Source organism: Leptosomus discolor, chromosome 6, assembly GCF_034619465.1.
Source record: "Leptosomus discolor isolate bLepDis1 chromosome 6, bLepDis1.hap2, whole genome shotgun sequence".
NCBI lineage: Eukaryota > Metazoa > Chordata > Aves > Leptosomiformes > Leptosomidae > Leptosomus > Leptosomus discolor.
This window is the reverse complement of record NC_141396.1, coordinates 16341547-16357501: the sequence shown is the minus strand read 5'-3', so window position 1 is coordinate 16357501 and position 15955 is coordinate 16341547. Positions and strand designations below refer to the sequence as shown.

The 15955-nt window shown below is 64.5% G+C and overlaps 3 protein-coding genes across 3 annotated transcripts; 1 reads left to right on the top strand and 2 right to left on the bottom strand.

Moving 5' to 3' along the window:
- Positions 1 to 1380: 1380 nt before the first annotated feature.
- Positions 1381 to 7730, bottom strand: PI4K2A (phosphatidylinositol 4-kinase type 2 alpha). The gene is made up of 9 exons (XM_086466678.1): positions 7302 to 7730; positions 4409 to 4609; positions 4021 to 4152; positions 3783 to 3936; positions 3137 to 3198; positions 2590 to 2689; positions 2194 to 2327; positions 1844 to 1903; positions 1381 to 1718 (listed from the first exon to the last, which is right to left on the bottom strand). The coding sequence occupies exons 1-9, from the start codon at positions 7707 to 7709 to the stop codon at positions 1557 to 1559; spliced, it is 1413 nt and encodes a 470-aa protein (XP_086322804.1). The 5' UTR covers positions 7710 to 7730; the 3' UTR covers positions 1381 to 1556.
- A 2316-nt stretch (positions 7731 to 10046) lies between these two features.
- Positions 10047 to 10952, top strand: MORN4 (MORN repeat containing 4). Its single transcript, XM_009952921.2, has 4 exons — positions 10047 to 10182; positions 10315 to 10429; positions 10537 to 10646; positions 10804 to 10952. Exons 1-4 carry the CDS (start codon positions 10116 to 10118, stop codon positions 10950 to 10952), a joined length of 441 nt encoding a protein of 146 aa, XP_009951223.2. The 5' UTR covers positions 10047 to 10115.
- Positions 10953 to 12440: 1488 nt separating this feature from the next.
- Positions 12441 to 15502, bottom strand: HOGA1 (4-hydroxy-2-oxoglutarate aldolase 1). The gene is made up of 7 exons (XM_009962090.2): positions 15274 to 15502; positions 14035 to 14163; positions 13831 to 13958; positions 13583 to 13717; positions 13313 to 13409; positions 13025 to 13158; positions 12441 to 12590 (listed from the first exon to the last, which is right to left on the bottom strand). The coding sequence occupies exons 1-7, from the start codon at positions 15500 to 15502 to the stop codon at positions 12441 to 12443; spliced, it is 1002 nt and encodes a 333-aa protein (XP_009960392.2).
- Between the last annotated feature and the right edge of the window lie 453 nt (positions 15503 to 15955).

Below are 15955 nucleotides of genomic sequence, written 5' to 3'. Positions count from 1 at the left end.
CGTTATACTGGACCCAGTGCAAGGGGAACAGCCCCAACCCGCTCTAGGGTGCTGCAGTTAGATGGAGGCAGCCAGCTGAACGGCAGCTCTGTTATTCAGACAGTTGCATGGTTTAAATACATTACATACATTTCTACAGTGCATTAGAACAATACATTTTGGGTCAGTCAGAGATGCAGCTGGGCCTGGCCAGGGACCTGGGGTCTCACTGCTGCCCACCCTGTGCTTGCACAGCCAGTGCTGAGTCCCCTCCCCACACAGGAGACAAGAGAGCTGCTCTCCCCTCCCAGGCTTAAGCAGCAGAGCTCCAACCTGCCTTAATTCCCTACCCCCACCCCCCAAAGACGGGCTAACAGGCCAGTGAGATCCAACACTGGGTTCCCCCAGCAGCAGGAGAAGCTGCAGCTCAAGGCAAGCAGATGCAGGCAGCAGCCCTGGTAACCGTTTCATACAACACAAGCTCAGCAGCTTGTTCTGGAGACAGGGGCTCACTGCCTCACCCACCCACCGTGGGCCTGCAGGATTGTCAGCACCAGGGCAGCCAGGAGCCCATGCTGTCCCCCCCCCCCCGTGCTCCCATCACACCTCCCACCCATGCAGCAGAAGAGCCCCTCCGGCCCTTCCCCAGCAGCCCCCCTGCCCCTTAAGAGGGCCCTAGGCACAGACAAGGCTGGCACCATGCTGGCTGCACAGCAGCCAGGGAGCTTGCTGAGAGCAAGGGCAAAAGCCAAGCAAGAGCAGCCGCGGAGAGCTGGCAGGAGGGGTGGACCGGCGGCAGCAGAGGGGGAGAGGGCACTCACACCCACCCTCAGTCCTCTCCAGCTGGGGGAGGGCTCCCACAGTGGGGGCACCAAGCTACAGCCCCCTCCCAGAGCCACCTGCTCTTCACCAGGACAAGCCAGCACCTCTTTCCCCTTAGTGTCCAATTGCACCCAAGCCAGCCCCGTGAGTTGTCCCTCCTATGTCCCCACCTCGAGCCCCCAGCCAGAGAACAGCCGTTCATTGCGGTCCCCACTGCACCAGCAGGCAGCAGGAACTCCCCCTGAGGAAAGCAGCGTGCACGGGGTTGGGGCAGAGGAGGGACAGCAGAGGAGTACAGCACACCCTTGGGGAAAGGGAAGGGGTATAACCCGCTACAGGCCTTCCCAGCCCGGCAGCCGGCACGGCAGGGAAGAAAAGGGCCAGTGGCTGGTGTAAAGGGCTGGACGGATGCTGGCCTGGGCAGCCTGCTCATCCCAGACCCAAGCAGGGGTGCTCAGAACCGCATGCAGGCCGAGGAAGGGAGGCAGGGGCAGGGTCCCAGCCACACCATGGCTCCAGTGGGATTCCCACACCTCCCCCTGGGCTCTGCCCCAGGCAGGGCACTGAGCTCCGACGGAGCTGGGGAGGGACCGTGCCCGACCTGCCTGGCTCCTCCAGTTCAGCTGCAGGTTCCTCCAGCTGCACCTGCTTGCTCTACCCAGAAGGTCGAGTCCTGGCCACAGGAGCCAGCAGTGGTCCGGCTCCTCTCGCAGCGCTAGTCCGAGGCGGCCGAGCCCCGCCCGCAGCTCCCACAGCTACCACCATGAGAAGAAAGGCTTCCGGCTCTGGAAGCTCTGCGTGTAGGACTCGCTGGCAGTACGCTGGTGGGAACGTGCCGTTTCCACAATCACAGGTGGCATCTGAACCAGGTGTAGGGGGCTCTTCCCGTCTTTCAGTGCCTGAGTCAGGTTGAGGATCTGCATGGCACAAGAGAGCAATGCCTGAGCTGCCCGGCTGAAGCAAAGGGGCAGCACCCTTCCTGCCATGGAGGCAGGATGAGACTCCACACCCCACCCACCTGTCTTCTCTACACACAGCTTACCTGGCCTCTCATGACAGCAATCTGCTTGTGAAACTGTCCCCTGTCAAAGCCAGGGTCTTTCTGCAAGAGAGAGAGCAGAGAACACAGTAGGATCCACCTGCTGCCCCACATTGTGCAAGAGATGCCTATTCCCCAAGCAAGCCTCTCTCCTCCTGTCTCACGGGTTTCCTGCTTCTTCCCACACTGAATCTTCAGCGCCCGGCAGAGGGATAACCCTGCTATGCCTCAGCCCAGAAACAGTCAGGAGCTTGGCCACCTTTCTGTCCTCTGCAGCCTTGACAAGGAGCTCCCCAACACAACCTCCAGCTCTTCTTCCTCCCAAGCCATCCTCACCTGCTCCCCCAGCTCACCTTGAAGAGCTCATACAGATCTTCCTCCAGGTCCTTGACAAAGTTGGGGTCTGAGATCTTGGGAAGAATCAGGTCCTTGATCTCCTGTGAAAAGGGGATTTTGGCCTGGGGCAGCCATGCCCAGTAGAATGGATCTGTGGGAGGAAGCAGGAGACATTAGAGCTAGGGAAGGCAAAGGATGGTGCCACATGCCCCTGGGTGCCAGATCACCTGCACCTGGGACACAGGGTCCACGACCTGCTTCCTACAGCCTCTGCTGAAGTGGAGCTGCCCATGAACCCAGAAGGTTTGCAGAAGAACAGCCCCAGCGCTCTCCTCTCCAGCCCTTGAGGAGGATGCCCGAGTGTGGAGCTGTACGGCTCACCAGGGTGCCCTGGCACAGCCCGAGAGACTCACATGCTCTCCACGAGTCCGGGTGTTTCAAGGGAAAGGCCAAACCATTGTCTATAGCAGCCAGCTTGATGATGGGCTCCTTCACCACCACCCAGTCACTGTCCTGGAAGGAAGTGGAGTATGTCACAAGGAGGTCCCCCCAGCAGGAACAGTCCCTCTCCCACTCCTGCAGCCCTGCCGACAGGATCTTTGCCCTGGCTACCACAGAAGCACAGCAGCCTCTCGCACATAGCATGGCCCCTGGCCCACAGGGAAACACTGTCTGCTTCAGGCGCGAGGGACACAAAGCTGCTCCCCCCAAGGCCTCACCCAAGGACACACAGGTCCAGCAACACAAGCTTCCCCTGCAGAGCCCAAGTGCATCCTCATAAAGTCCCACCAGGCCACAAAACGCCAACGCAGAGGGCAACAAAAGGAAGGGGAGACAAGATCAGGCCTCCGCACACTCGGAAACCCAAGCCAGCTGGGAATACCCCAGCCCGCCTGCCAGGCAGGCAGCTTGCAGGGGCAGAGCCCCCCACGGAGCCCCTGCCCGGGAAGGGCTGCTCACCCGCACGCCTGCGCTGTCCAGGGGACAGTCGTACTTGATGAGCCAGTTGTCGTTGCCCCGATCTGCAGGGAGATAAAACCAGCTGTGTTAGCACCAGGGCCTGCCTGCACCATGCAGGGCAGAAGACTACCCCTCTTCTGACCCAGAAGTCAGACAGACCAGTTTTAGGCCCAAAATCTGCCCTAGAGCCCTTGAGCTTGTTGCAAGATTGGGAAGCCACATCAATCCCCACACAACCAGCCCTGGAGACTGGAGAGGTCCATGTATCCCCAGCTCACAAGAGGAAGTTCAGCCTGCAAGCCCCAGAGCTCTACCCTGACCTCTTCCAGCCTGGCAGGAACTCAGAAGCCCAGCGTGGGATGGGATATAGGGGCACAGTTAGTTACTGGATCTCCGGATGTCCTGGATCCTTGTAGCTGGCACACTTTCACCCCAGCACTGTCGTGGATCCAGATCTCCCAGGATACAGGCCAGCAGCCAGAGCATGGACACGGTGGTGGGCAGCCACAGCAGCTGGCAGCAACCAAGCGGTGCTGAGAGGAGTTTTGGGTGCCAGGAAGATGTGCCAAGCCCCTGACCCCCTTCCCTTTCTCCAGCCGGCAGGACATGAAGCAGGCAGCGCCCCACGCCAGGCAGCCAGCCCTACCTGTGTTCCTGATGATGTAGTCCAGCACCACCAGCCGCTCGAACTGCAGAAGCAGCTGCCGGTTGGTGTTCTCCGGGAGCGGTTCGGCTTCAAACCGCCGCAGCCAGTAGTCAGCGTCCTTGTAGCCTTCCACAAAGAGCTGGAAGGAGCCCACCTGAAGCAAGGAGAGGCTGCATTACAGGAGGCCACAGAGGATGGAGAAGCAGCGACAGGCGGGCGCCAAGGCCAGCAGCCCTACCTTGGGCGGCAGACCGATGCGGTTGAAGCGCTGGCCGACTTTCGGCACCTTCTCCAGGGCCAACCTTTTTCCTCGGGACTTCACCCTGTCAATGGCACTGTAGTTAAAGGTCTCGCTGGCCAGATACACCACCTGTGGGGACAGGAGCACACATGTCAGCAGGAGCACCTGTCAATTGTCACAGGACTGGCTGAAACCAAGACACAGCATTTCCCACGGCTCTGCCCAGCACGAGGATCCCCACGGCTTGAGCAGGAGCAGTCCCAGTCCAGAGGTCTCAACACAACATCTCCGAGGACAGCAGTACCACAAGATAAGGCACAAGCAGAGCTGGGCAGGAGCACATGAAAGCCTCCCTGGGACGAGATCCCAGTAGCCGTGCCCTCACCTTCGTGCGGGGAACAATGTTGAGTTCCAGTTTCTGGTCCACCAGGCTGGCACCTGCCTCTGACAGGTAGCCCTGGTTGAGGACGAGGCAGTCTCTCCCAAAGCAGCACGGGCAGCACAACTTCTGCAGCCATTTGGTCCACTTTGGGTTCAGCTGCCCATATGGCTCCTCGTTCTTGGGCTTGAAGACACCAATGATTTTCTGTGAGCAGGAGAGAGGAAGGCAGTTGGCAGAGTTGGGACACTCCCCGCGAGCCAGGCCGCTGTGGGGACACTCAGTAATGGGCCCAGAACAGACCCTCACCGGGGCAATAACCAGCCCCTGGGACCAGGCAGACCCCGTAGCTCCCAGGAGGCAGGCAGGCACGCAGGCAGGCAGCAGCTGGGAGGGACCCTTCCCCAGCCAGTGCCCAGTTCCATAAGAGCAGGGTGCTGCCCAAAGACCGTCATACCCAGGTCACTACACCTTGAAACAACCCTCCGTGCCCCAAAAGACACCAGCGATGATGCTGTCCCCTGGTAAACATCCCAGTCCCATCCCAGCGACCTTTGGACAGCTGGGGAGAGCTACTGCTCACCGCTGCTCACTATGTCCACACAGGAGAGGGAGTGGGATAGCAATCCCTGCCCTGGCTCCAAAATCCACTGAATGGAGCTGATCCCAAACTGACCAGAGGAAATGGGACCAGAACAGCTGAGCAGCTGGAGGAGCCCCACGGAGCCCAGGGCTCTGTCCTAGAGGGCCCCACTAAAGACAGCAGAGGGCTTGGCTCTCTGGGTACACTGTGGGCAAGAGAGCACAGTCAGCTCCAAACTGGCCACCAGCTGGTACCAGCAGCACCCCCAGCCTCTCAGTCCAGCCTCGCACACACCAACCCAACAGCAGGGACAGCAGCAGAGGCACCCCACTGCTGCAGAAGGTACAGAAGCTTTACGCTAAGTGCTGCACCGTCACCAAGCCAGTGTTTCCAAGCCACATAGCTGAGACACAAGGGCCAGGGCAGGAGCAAAGCCACCTGCCCCCATGGGCCAGGCACCCCAGGGGGCTGTACAGCAGCTCCAGACTGGCAGTCCCTGCTCTGGGGTGACTCAGCAGCACACATGACCAGCCCTCCTCCCCACAGCCGATGCCAGCCCTAGCCTGAGTGGGTGGCACTTCCCCAAGCCAAGCTCCTGCCACAATGTGGAAGTGGGACCTGTATCCCAGCATCTCAGCACAGAATCCCAGTGCAATCCCAGTCTGCCAGGGGCCAGAAGCCAACCCAGGGCAGGCAGGAGCAAGGTTTTGTCCACCAAGAAGAGGGAGAGGAAGGGTTTGAGGGAACAGGAGCACTTCAGTCATCCCCAGATCACAGAGGAGCCACTTCCCCTGAGCAGGCAGGAAGGCAATTCTCTCATCAGCCCCACGTGAAGGTACAATGACTGCCAACATGTCCTTGGATTTGAGCCTGCAGAGTCTTATTGGGAGCTCTGGCAGCACGGTACCCTGTGCTCCAGGGAGCCAGTCCAGTAAAGCAAGGCCCAGCCAGGCAGGGACAGTGTGTGTGGAAGCGGAGGCTGGAGGCCTGGCAGCACAGCATCCCCTTCCAGACAGACCTGTGATGAGAGCAGCACTGGCAGGGAAAACAGGTCTGCCTGGTGCCAGCAGTAGGGAAGAGGGAGCCAGGCCAGCCCAGAGCAGCCAGCACTTGGGGTAACCACAGCCATCAGGGCTCAGGAAGTACATCCCAGCTGGGACAGCTCTGCCCTCAGCAGCCCAGAGGGAAGCAGCACAAGAGAAAAGGTTTTCCCTCGATGCCCTCATCCCCTGCCCTAAACTGCCCACCACAGCAGCGTGCTGTGCTCCCTCCCGTGCCAACAGCAGCAAGGTTTTGGTGACCACACGCACACATCTGCTGACAGCAGGGCAGGCCGGTGGACCTGCCTGGTGACATGGCCAGGAGTACACAGACTTTGGCTCCTCGCATACATCCTCCACCAGCCCTTGCCGAGCTCAGCTCTCCTACAGCCAGGCAGCCTCCACCCTGCCACCCCCAGGCAGCTCATCCAGCCACCCACACCAGTGACATGACATCTTGTATTGGGCAATGGGAGAAAGAAGGAGGGCGGCAGGAGGAAGGCTGCATTGCCCCACAGCCCACCAGCTCAACTGGGGCCTGCCTGTCACATGTCCCAAGAGCCAGGCTCCACCTGGGAAAGAAAAACTAGGGCACACCAGAGACTGGCGAGCCCAGTCCTGCTTCCCAGGAAGCATCCCAGCACACATGCAGCAAAGGAGTCATGGGAAGCAGCAACAGCTCAAGTAACTGGGCTGGGCACTGCAGGTCACAAGACGAGTCACCCCGTGCTGTGCACACATCCAGTCAGTGGTGTGGAGACGGCTGCCACACAGCTGACCACATCTATAGGGTACCAGCTGTATGTCACGGACTTTGCCTCGATTACATCAACCATGCAGCCACAGAGGAGACATCTTACTCCAGTCTCAGAGGCCAAAACCCAGCTCAGTTCTCAGAGCTGCAGCCCTAGGGCTGGAGTCACCGCGGTCAGGAGATGCCGACCACGGTCAGGAGATGCTGATGCACAGGCCTGGGGCAGAGGGTGACCCTTCCTCTTTGGGCAACAGAGCCACAGAGGAGGCTGAAGCAGCACTTGAACACAGCTACCCCCCGACTCTTGCTGCTGGTCCCGCTGCACTTCTCCCCAGGGAAACCCAAGGCGACTCCAGCCGCTCCCACCAGCCCCCCCAAAGCCGGTCACCCTGGCGCCAGCATCACCAGTTCCCCGGGGAGCGCCCTCCTCCCAGCCAGCGCCGTCCAGCCCGCACGCCTCGGGGGCCATGGGGAGCGGCCGTCCACCCCCGGGGAGGGCACAAGGGGCCGGGGCGGGCTCACCCCCTGCGGGTCCTTGACGAAGTAGCTGCCGCTGGAGCCCTGCGAGATGCGCTCGGGGAAGATGCCGCGCTCGCTGGCCAGCTCGGCCCGCCGCACCACCTCGGCAAACTCGGGGTCCTCCGGGAAGTCGTTACGCTCCCGCTGCGCCGCTGCCGCCGCCGCCTGGGCCTGGGCCGCCGCCGCCGCCTGGGCCTGAGCCTGGGCCTGCGCCGCCGCCGGGCCCCGAGCCCCGCGCTCCAGCAGCGGCTGCCGCTCGCGGTCGCGGCCGCCGGGGGAGCCGGGAGGGGAAGGCGGCGGGGGCGGCGGGGGGGCGGCGGCGGGCGGGAGGGCACGCACGGCACCCCCCGGCAGCCCGTAGTCGGGGGCCTGCGCCCGCTCCGGCGACACCAGCGGGCTCGTCTCGTCCATCGCGCCCGCCCGGCCCCGCCGCGCCGCCCGCGCCCGCCGCTTCCGCTCGCGTCACCGCGCCGCCACGCCCCATTGGATGCTCCGCCCCCCCCGCCCCTCCCAGACCGGGTGTTGCCGTGGAAACCGCTGCGGCCGTGCTGAACGGGTGTGACGGGCCTGGAGGCCCCCACGCCTCGCACTGCTTGGCCGTGGGGACCGTGGGGGCTCCGGTGGCCCTGCGCCCCCCGCCGTGGGGGCTGGCTCCCGTGCCCCACACAAAGATGGCCGCTCGGGAGCAGCAGCCCCCGCTGCTGCCCTTCGCAAAGATGGCGGCAGGGCGGGGGCGCTGCCCCTCTGCCGACACGCCCGGGAAGGCGATCTCCTTGCCCCACACAAAGATGGCGGCTGGCGAAGGCGTTCTGCAAAGCCGACCAATCAGCAGCCGCGTTGCTAGCGGTTGCCGTGGAGACAGCCAACGGCGGGCGGGGATGGACGATGGCGCCCTGGCACCGCCCGGCGGGACGGGGGGGCTGGCAGGGGAGGTGGGGCGGGCCACCGCCCCTCGGCGGGACCCCGGTGGGGAGCGGTGCGGGCGGCCAGCGCGGAGCCAGGTGAGCGCGGGCCGCGGGTCCCTGCGCTGCCCGGCCCGCCCGCACCGCCCCGAGGCAGGCACCGGGCCTGCGGGCACCGCCACGGCCGTCCCGGCGCGGCGTGCGTGCACCGCCCGTGGGCTCATGGACACCGTGGGGCGTGCATGCATCGCCCGTGGGTGCACCGGCTGCGGGGGCATGGACACCGTGGGGCGTGCATGCATCGCCCGTGGGTGCACCGGCTGCGGGGGCATGGACACCGGTGGGGCGTGCATGCATCGCCCGTGGGTGCCTGGGCGCAGGGGGTGTGCATGTGCATCAGCCGTGGGTGCAATCACCGCCTCTGGGCACGCTACCCAGGCGGGCTGTGCATGTGTCCCCCGTGGGTGCGTGGCACGGGCAGGGGGTGCGTGTATTGCCCAGGGGCGTGTGGCCCAGCTGGGTCGTGCACCCCTCGCCCCCGTGCGTATCTCCAGCCCGTGAGTGCGTGGCCCGGGCCGGCCGTGGGCTCAGCGTGGAGGTGTGCACGGCTCAGGCCGTGCTGCATGCTTGCTGTGGGTGCTGCGGTGGGTGGGGGTGCCCGGGGGGGGACATCCAGCTGCTGGGCAGGCCGGGTTGCTCACAAAGCAAATGCTCCCCGTGCCCTGGATGAAGCCGCAGGTCTAGGCGCAGGCCGTGCCCGTGGAGGGAGCCCTCCCCTGCCGCAGCCCCCCGCAGCCCCCCCCCCCTCCTCCTGGCACTGCTGGGGTGACCCCAGAGGTGCTGGGCAGGCTGCAGGCTGGGGAGCCGGCGCTGAGCTCCTGGTCTCTGCCATCAGCAGAGAGCACTGTTCAGTCGCTGCTCGGCTTGGCTGGGGGCCATTTCTCCTCTGGACACAAAGCCCTGGCAAGTTCCCTGCGGTGCTCACAGTTGCCACGACCGGCTGGTTAGCGTGGCTCAGCGCTCATCTCTCTAGGGACACACAGCCCCGTGTGAGCAGGGATACCCCCTTTGGAAGCGGGGAGCCCCTTCCCATCACAGGCACTGCCTGAGCCGCACCGGGAGCTGCTGGAGAGGCAGCGCCCAGCCCACCTGCGGGGCTGTCTCCATGCTGGTGCCTTCCCCGTGTGCTGGGGAGAGCTGTGCTGCATGGCAGCGGCTCTGGGGGTGTGCAGGGCTCCGGGGGTTGGTTGCTGTCAGCAGGCGGGTTTGCAAACCCTTGGTAGCCAAGCAAGACCCCAGAGCCCCAGGGTCCTTTCTCTGCTGTCCCTCTTAGGAAGAGCAAACACTCCAAACCTGGGGGGTGAGCCAAGTCTGCCCATCCTTGATGCTGTAGCTGGAAACCCCACAAGGTCTCTGCTCCCTCCCCTGGCACCAAGCACAACCTGGCAAATGTCTCCTCTCCAAAATGCCTGTTTCCTTCTGGGACTGCCCCAGCAGAGCTGAGAGTGGCCCCTTGCCTGAGCATGCAGTGGTGCAGGACCCCTTGGGTCCTGCCAGGGAGCCATGCCAGAGCCATGCCAGCTCCTGCCACGCTCCTCTTCCTGTTGCTCGCTCACATTTCACGGGGCTGTGACCCCCGTGGGCTCACATTGCCCTGAGCCCTGCAGTGGGGCAGGCAGCAACCCAAACCCAGCGGCTGGGGTTTCAGAGGCAGGGCAGGGCGGCTGTGCACTTGGGGTCACCTCCTCATCTGCAACATGCCCCAGCAGAGCCATCCCCAGGGCAGACACATGCCTCTCCGTGAGCCGAGGGGACGTGGTGTCTCTGGGCAAGCTGGGCTGCTCCCTCCACCCAGCCGCCACCCTTTGCGCCTCTCCCTGCCAGCTCTTGCCCTGCGCTGCTGGAGGCTGTCGCCATGACCCTCACCAAAGGCTCCTTCACCTACTCCAATGGGGAGGAGTACCGCGGCGAGTGGAAGGAAGGTGAGATGGGGCGAGAGGGAACGGTGCTGCCTGCGCCAGGAGCTGAGCAGCCCCCATATCCCTGCCCAGCACCCTGCTGGGGCAGTCCCTGCCTCTGTCCATCCTGTGCTGCCCGTTTTTGCCCTCGCCTAGGTCGCAGGCACGGCATTGGGCAGCTGACGTTTGCCGACGGCAGCGCTTACGTGGGGCACTTCGAGAACGGGCTCTTCCATGGCTGCGGCGTGCTCACCTTCTCCGATGGCTCCAGGTGAGCGTGGCAGCCCTGCGCGCACACACACGCGCACACACACACCCCCCCCCGGGCGTCCCCACTTGCCGCAGGGAGCTGCTGCTTCAGGAGCTCCTCCTGCGCAGGTACGAGGGGGAGTTTGTGCAGGGCAAGTTCAACGGCGTCGGCGTCTTCACCCGCTGCGACAACATGACCTTTGAGGGCGAATTCAAAGGCGGGCGCGTGTATGGCTTCGGTGAGTGCCTGGCGGCACGGTGCAGGCAGCCACAGCCCCGCGTGGCCCCAGCTCAGCATGGCCCCGTCCAGCATCTCCCGCTCTGTCCCTACGGCCCTGACCCTGGTGGGTGCTGCTCCCTACCCCTTTACTCCCAGCCCTTCCCTCCCCTTCCCAGGTCTCCTGACCTTCCCCGACGGCTCCCACGGGGTGCCCCGCAACGAGGGCTTCTTTGAGAACAACAAGCTGCTGCGGCGGGAGAAGTGCCCAGCCGTCATCCAGAGGGCTCAGGGCGCCTCCAAGTCTGCTCACAACCTGACAGCGTGAAGGTGCCCCGTGTCCCCTCCCGCCGCAGCGGGGACCCCCCAACTGGGCACTGGCTGTCCCTGCCATCTCTGGAGCAGGGATGGGGCACTGCTGGGTGCCACCCTGCCCTCTGTCCCCACCAAGACCCCCCCTGCCAAACCCCCACTGCTGGGGGGTGACGGGGCCCTCTGCTCTCAACCCAAGTGCCCCGGGGCAGCCGTGGTGCCTTCTCTCTCTGGCTATAGCCCTGGCACATGCTGGAGCAGCGGGGGACAGTGTGGCCGGGGCTCGGCCCCTCTGCCCCCCAGGAAGGCTGTGGACTACCAGGGCTGCTAGCCTGCTGCAGAGGATGGAGCAGGGGTGTAGGGGCTGGGGCTGGGCCCTGACCCCACTGCCAGGGTGCCTTGGCTGGGAGCTGCTGGCTGGACCACGTGCCCGCAGAGGGGCAGCTCCTGGCCCATTTTGCTACCCTGGTCCTGAGGCAGGATGGGCACTCCGGGGACCCTGTGGCCTGCACCCTCAGCTCTGGGTGACCGGCCATCCCCACGCATACCCTGGGCAGGGTGACACGGTGTCCCCAAAGGACCCAGCCTGCTTTCAAGGCCAGCCGATGGGCTGTGTCCCCCTCATCCCTGTGCCAATCTAGCCTGCTCGCTGCCTTGGGGACATCTGCAGCAGCATCCTCACCAAGGAGTCCAGGGGATGCCCAGCCTGGCCCATGTCTGCTGCATGCTGGGGGAGGGCAGTAGCAGCAGCGAGCAAGGAGCAGGCTCAGCTGGAACCCGGGAGGAGAGGCATGACCAGGGCTGCATGGGGTGTCAGGGCAGGAGCAGGGGTCCTGAGCAGGGTGGGCAGGAATGGGGGCATGGTGAGCCAGCAGGAAGGGTGGGCAGGGGGCACACAGCTCCCTTATCTTGACCCCTGCATTCATCCTTCATCTCCCCTCTGCGTGCTCACCTTCACCCCGGTGTGGTCTGGCTGGCTGTGGTGCGGGGGTCCCGGCAGCCCTCGCAGCCCGGCGGTGGGCTGCAGGGGCTGCGCCCTCCCTACCAGTCTCTGCCAACACCAGTCCTGTGCCTTGCCGTGACCCTGCCTTGTGCTGCCGCCTGCACAGGCCTCAGCTGAGTAAATCACGTTGCCAAATGCCTGGGCCATGTCCTTTTTGCTGGGAGCAAGGACTGGGTGGGGGGCTGCTTGTGCTGGCAGGACTGCAGACACAGAGGGGGACAGCAAGTTTATTCCCGGCTCGCGGCATGAGCATCCATCCCTTCCCAGGTGAGGACAGTGGGACCCTGGGGGCTGTCAAGGCTGGGCACATGTCCAGGCCAGGGGACACAAGGGTGGCCAGAGGGTGCTGGGTGTCTCCCCAACCCGCTCTGCCCAGGGCAGCCCTGTCTAGCAGGAAGGAGCAAGGTGTGTGGCTTTCCCCTGGCCATGTCCCAATGTCCTCACCACATCCCCAGCTCCCAGGGTTGCTGGCTCCCAGTGAAGGGGCCAGGTGAGGAGCCCTCACAACCAGCCGTTGGTGCTGAAGGTGCCCCTCAGCTCCTCAACCTGGGAGGGGCTCAGCGGGGCCAGGGGTGCGCGGCAGGGACCCCCATAGTAGCCAAACCACTCCATGGCCTTCTTCAGTCCTGGGACCCCAAACCGACGGGTGACCTGCAGGAGGAAGGGTGCAGGGGCTTGCCAGCTCCCATGGGACAGAGCAGCGTGCTCGGTGGGCTCCTGCACTAGCCCCATGCGGGGCTGCAAGGCTGTGCAGGGCAGCTGCAGCCCCCCAGCAAAGTACCCGCAGTGGGGTGGGGGTCCCAGGGAGGACCAGCTCTTCCCCCGTCACTGTCTATAAATAGCTGGCAAGGCTCTCGCTGAGGGTTGGGCAGGTGCCCACTGCCAGTGGACACGCTGTTCCTGGCATGGCAGAGCTGGCATTTCCCACCCCACTGCCTCCAGCCTGGCTCGGCTCGCCAGCCAGGTGCTGTGCCATCCCATCACCCTGGGCCACCCCCAAGGACCTCTGTCCTTTGTCACCCCACAGCTCTACCTTAGTGAGGCACCCCCACTCTGCAGCATCCCGGGGGGTGCTCTCCACTCACCGCCATGTTGGGCTCGATGAGCCGGTGCTGCAGGTCACGGGCCTCCTGCCAGCGTCCCTCATGGCACAGGCTGTCCAGCTGGCACAGTGGGGCCCCCAGGACGTTGGCAAGGGCACAGACCCCCCCCGAGGCACCTGGGGACACCAGGGCATGTTGGCAGCCAGCTCAGCACACTGCACCCAGCCAGCACCTCCCGGCGTCGCTGCCCCTCACCTGCCTCCCCCTGCCCAGCTGCCAGTCCCTGTCAGTGCCCCCTGGGCAGCACCCCGTGCCCCCAGCAGCACCTACCCAGGGCGTAGCTCGCCAGCAGGAAGCCAGCTGATCCTGCTAGCACCTGGAAATCCTCTTGCCTTGTCTTGTGGACCATCAGCCCCATGCGGGTAATCTGGGGAGAGACACGCTGTGCTCCAGGGTGGGCATCACCCCGTCTCCCCACTCCAGTGGAGCTCATGCGGCATCCCCATGGCCCGGGTCAGGGCTGCAAATCCCAACTCCCCACTCCCAGCTCAGGGCCAGGTTTGGTGGCAGCCAGCCCCAGGAAAGACTTGACCCACTCACGTCCCCACCGCTGTCCTTGATCCCGATGATGTTGGGGTGCTGAGCCAGGGTGAGGACAGCCTCCAGGGGCAGGTCCAGGCCGGTGTTGGCGGGGACATTGTAGAGCACAATGGGGATGGGGGATGCGTCGGCGACCTGCAGGCAGCCAGGCAGACCTCAGCAGCTGGGGTGGGTCAGAGACATGCAGGATGCACTCCCCATCCTACTGTCCCAAACGGGGCTGCTGGTGGGCACTGGGCACAGCTCACCTCCGTGTAGTGCTGGACCAGGGCAGCGCTGGTCATGGCCCCCCGGTAGTAGCAGGGTGTCACAACAAGCGCCACATCAGCTCCTGCCTCTGCCATGCTGACTGTCTGCTCGATGGTGGCTTGGGTGGCTGGGGAGGAGGCGGAGGGGTGAAGGACGCCACAGGGGACACACGTAGCCCCCGCGCTCCCCACGCTGGCACTCACATTCACAGCCCGAGCCGGCCAGCAGCAGGCGGTCCCTGGGCAGAGCCCGGCGCACGCAGCTCACCACCTCCAGCCGCTCATGGGGTGCCAGGTAGGGGTACTCCCCATTGGAGCCCAACACCACCAGCCCTGGAACATAAGTGTGAGGAGGGCAGGGCTCGAGCACAGGAGCAGGGTGCTCGCAGGCTGGCCATTCCTTGCCTCTCCACACCCCACGCTTGTGTGGGCACCAAGCACCCAGAGCAGCCTGATGCCCACATCCAGCAGCCCCCTTGGGCCAGGAGGCTCCCACAGGTTCCCTGCAAAGCCCTGGGCTCCCCCACAAAGGGCACATGTGGGTATGTGCCCTCAGATGGCAGTGCCCACCTGCACCACGCTGAGAACCGGCGGTGCCATTCCTTACCCAGGCACCCTCACGTGTGTCGTGCATGCACCCTGTGAACTGAACACACCACCTGTGTGCCTCCATCCCCGGAGACTGCCCCACACAGCACTGCTAGTGAGGCACTTGGTTCCCACAGCCAGGCTGTGCCACCTCGTCCCCAGCTGGCGCACACAGACCCCTTCCTTGGGACCCTGCCAGCACCACGGGCAGGGGTGGGGAGGCCAGCTCCAGCCCGGTGCTGCCAGGCTCTGTCACAGCATCCAGGGCTCCAGGATGCCAGGAGGGTTGGGTGTCCTCATCATCCTCTCTCCCTTCCTTGCCTCTGGGCACCCAGACAGGACTCTGCAGCCCACACTGTGCCCTCTCCTGTCCCCATCCCCACAGCCTTAGACTCACAGCCTGGTCAGAAGAGAAGAGACCCCAGGGCACATCCTTGCCTCTTCCTGCAGCCCCTCTCCTCCCATCCATTCATCTTGGGCAATCAACAGATAAGCACCCCATGGCACTGAATCTGTGTGAGTGTGCATGGGTGTGCAGAGGGTAGGTGCAAGCCTGCAGCTACGTTGGAGGATCTGTGCAAGCCTGCACATGTGTGCAGTGTGCGTGCAAGCACGCACCGGCGTGTGGCAGGGGTGTGCAAGGACACACACGTGTGCCTGGTCTGCCTGAGCATTTGCCATGCAAAGGGCCCCAGGTGGGTCACCCGAGGGGCTGCCAGCCCTGGAGACAAGTCTGGCTGGAGGCTGAGCACCCCATGGAAGTTGGCAGGCTGCCTGCACGCTGCCACACAGCCCCCGCGGCAGGCAAGGATCGGGCAGGAGCCTGCATGGAGAGGGGCACAGGGCAGTGCTTACCTCGGAAGGGGATGCTGGCGTAGCGGCGCAGGTTCCCCTCCAGCTGGGCATAGTCCACCTCCTGCATGGGTGAGAAGGGGGTGGCGAGGGGCGGGAAGATGCCTCCAAGGTTGAGTGTGTGCCCCAGTCCCGTGGGGGTGCTGAGCCCCCGGCACTGCCCGGGGGCTGTCCGGCACAGAGCTGCCAGGGCTGGCCGGAGGGACGAGGCGAGGTGGGTGCTGAGCGCCATGATAGCTGGGTGCTGGCACTGGCCGTGCCGCCTGCCCTGCTGAGGGGCTGTTAATGTTTGACAGGGCATGTGAGGGACCTGCAACCAGGCTGGGTGGACAACTCGGGGAGGGGGGTGGTACCGGGTGAGCTCAAGTTGCTCTCCCCGCTCCAGGAGCCGGCCACAGGAGCTCAGCACCCCTCCGGGTGAGCCCTGGCCACCCCAGCTGTGCTGTTCTTTCTGCTTCTCAGTCCTGGCAGCCATCCCTTGACACCTACAGGGCCAGGCTGCAGGGCCATGGAGGGACCAGACATTGCGGGGAGTCCCAGGGCTGTGGGCAGGGTTCGCCTGCTCTGGGTGTTGGTGTAGAGTCTCCTGTAAATGGGCAAGTGGGAGCATTCCTGGGTAGGGAGCTCTGAGCATTGCACTCTGCAGAAGTGATCCATCCTGCAAAGGGGCTGTCATGTCTCGCTG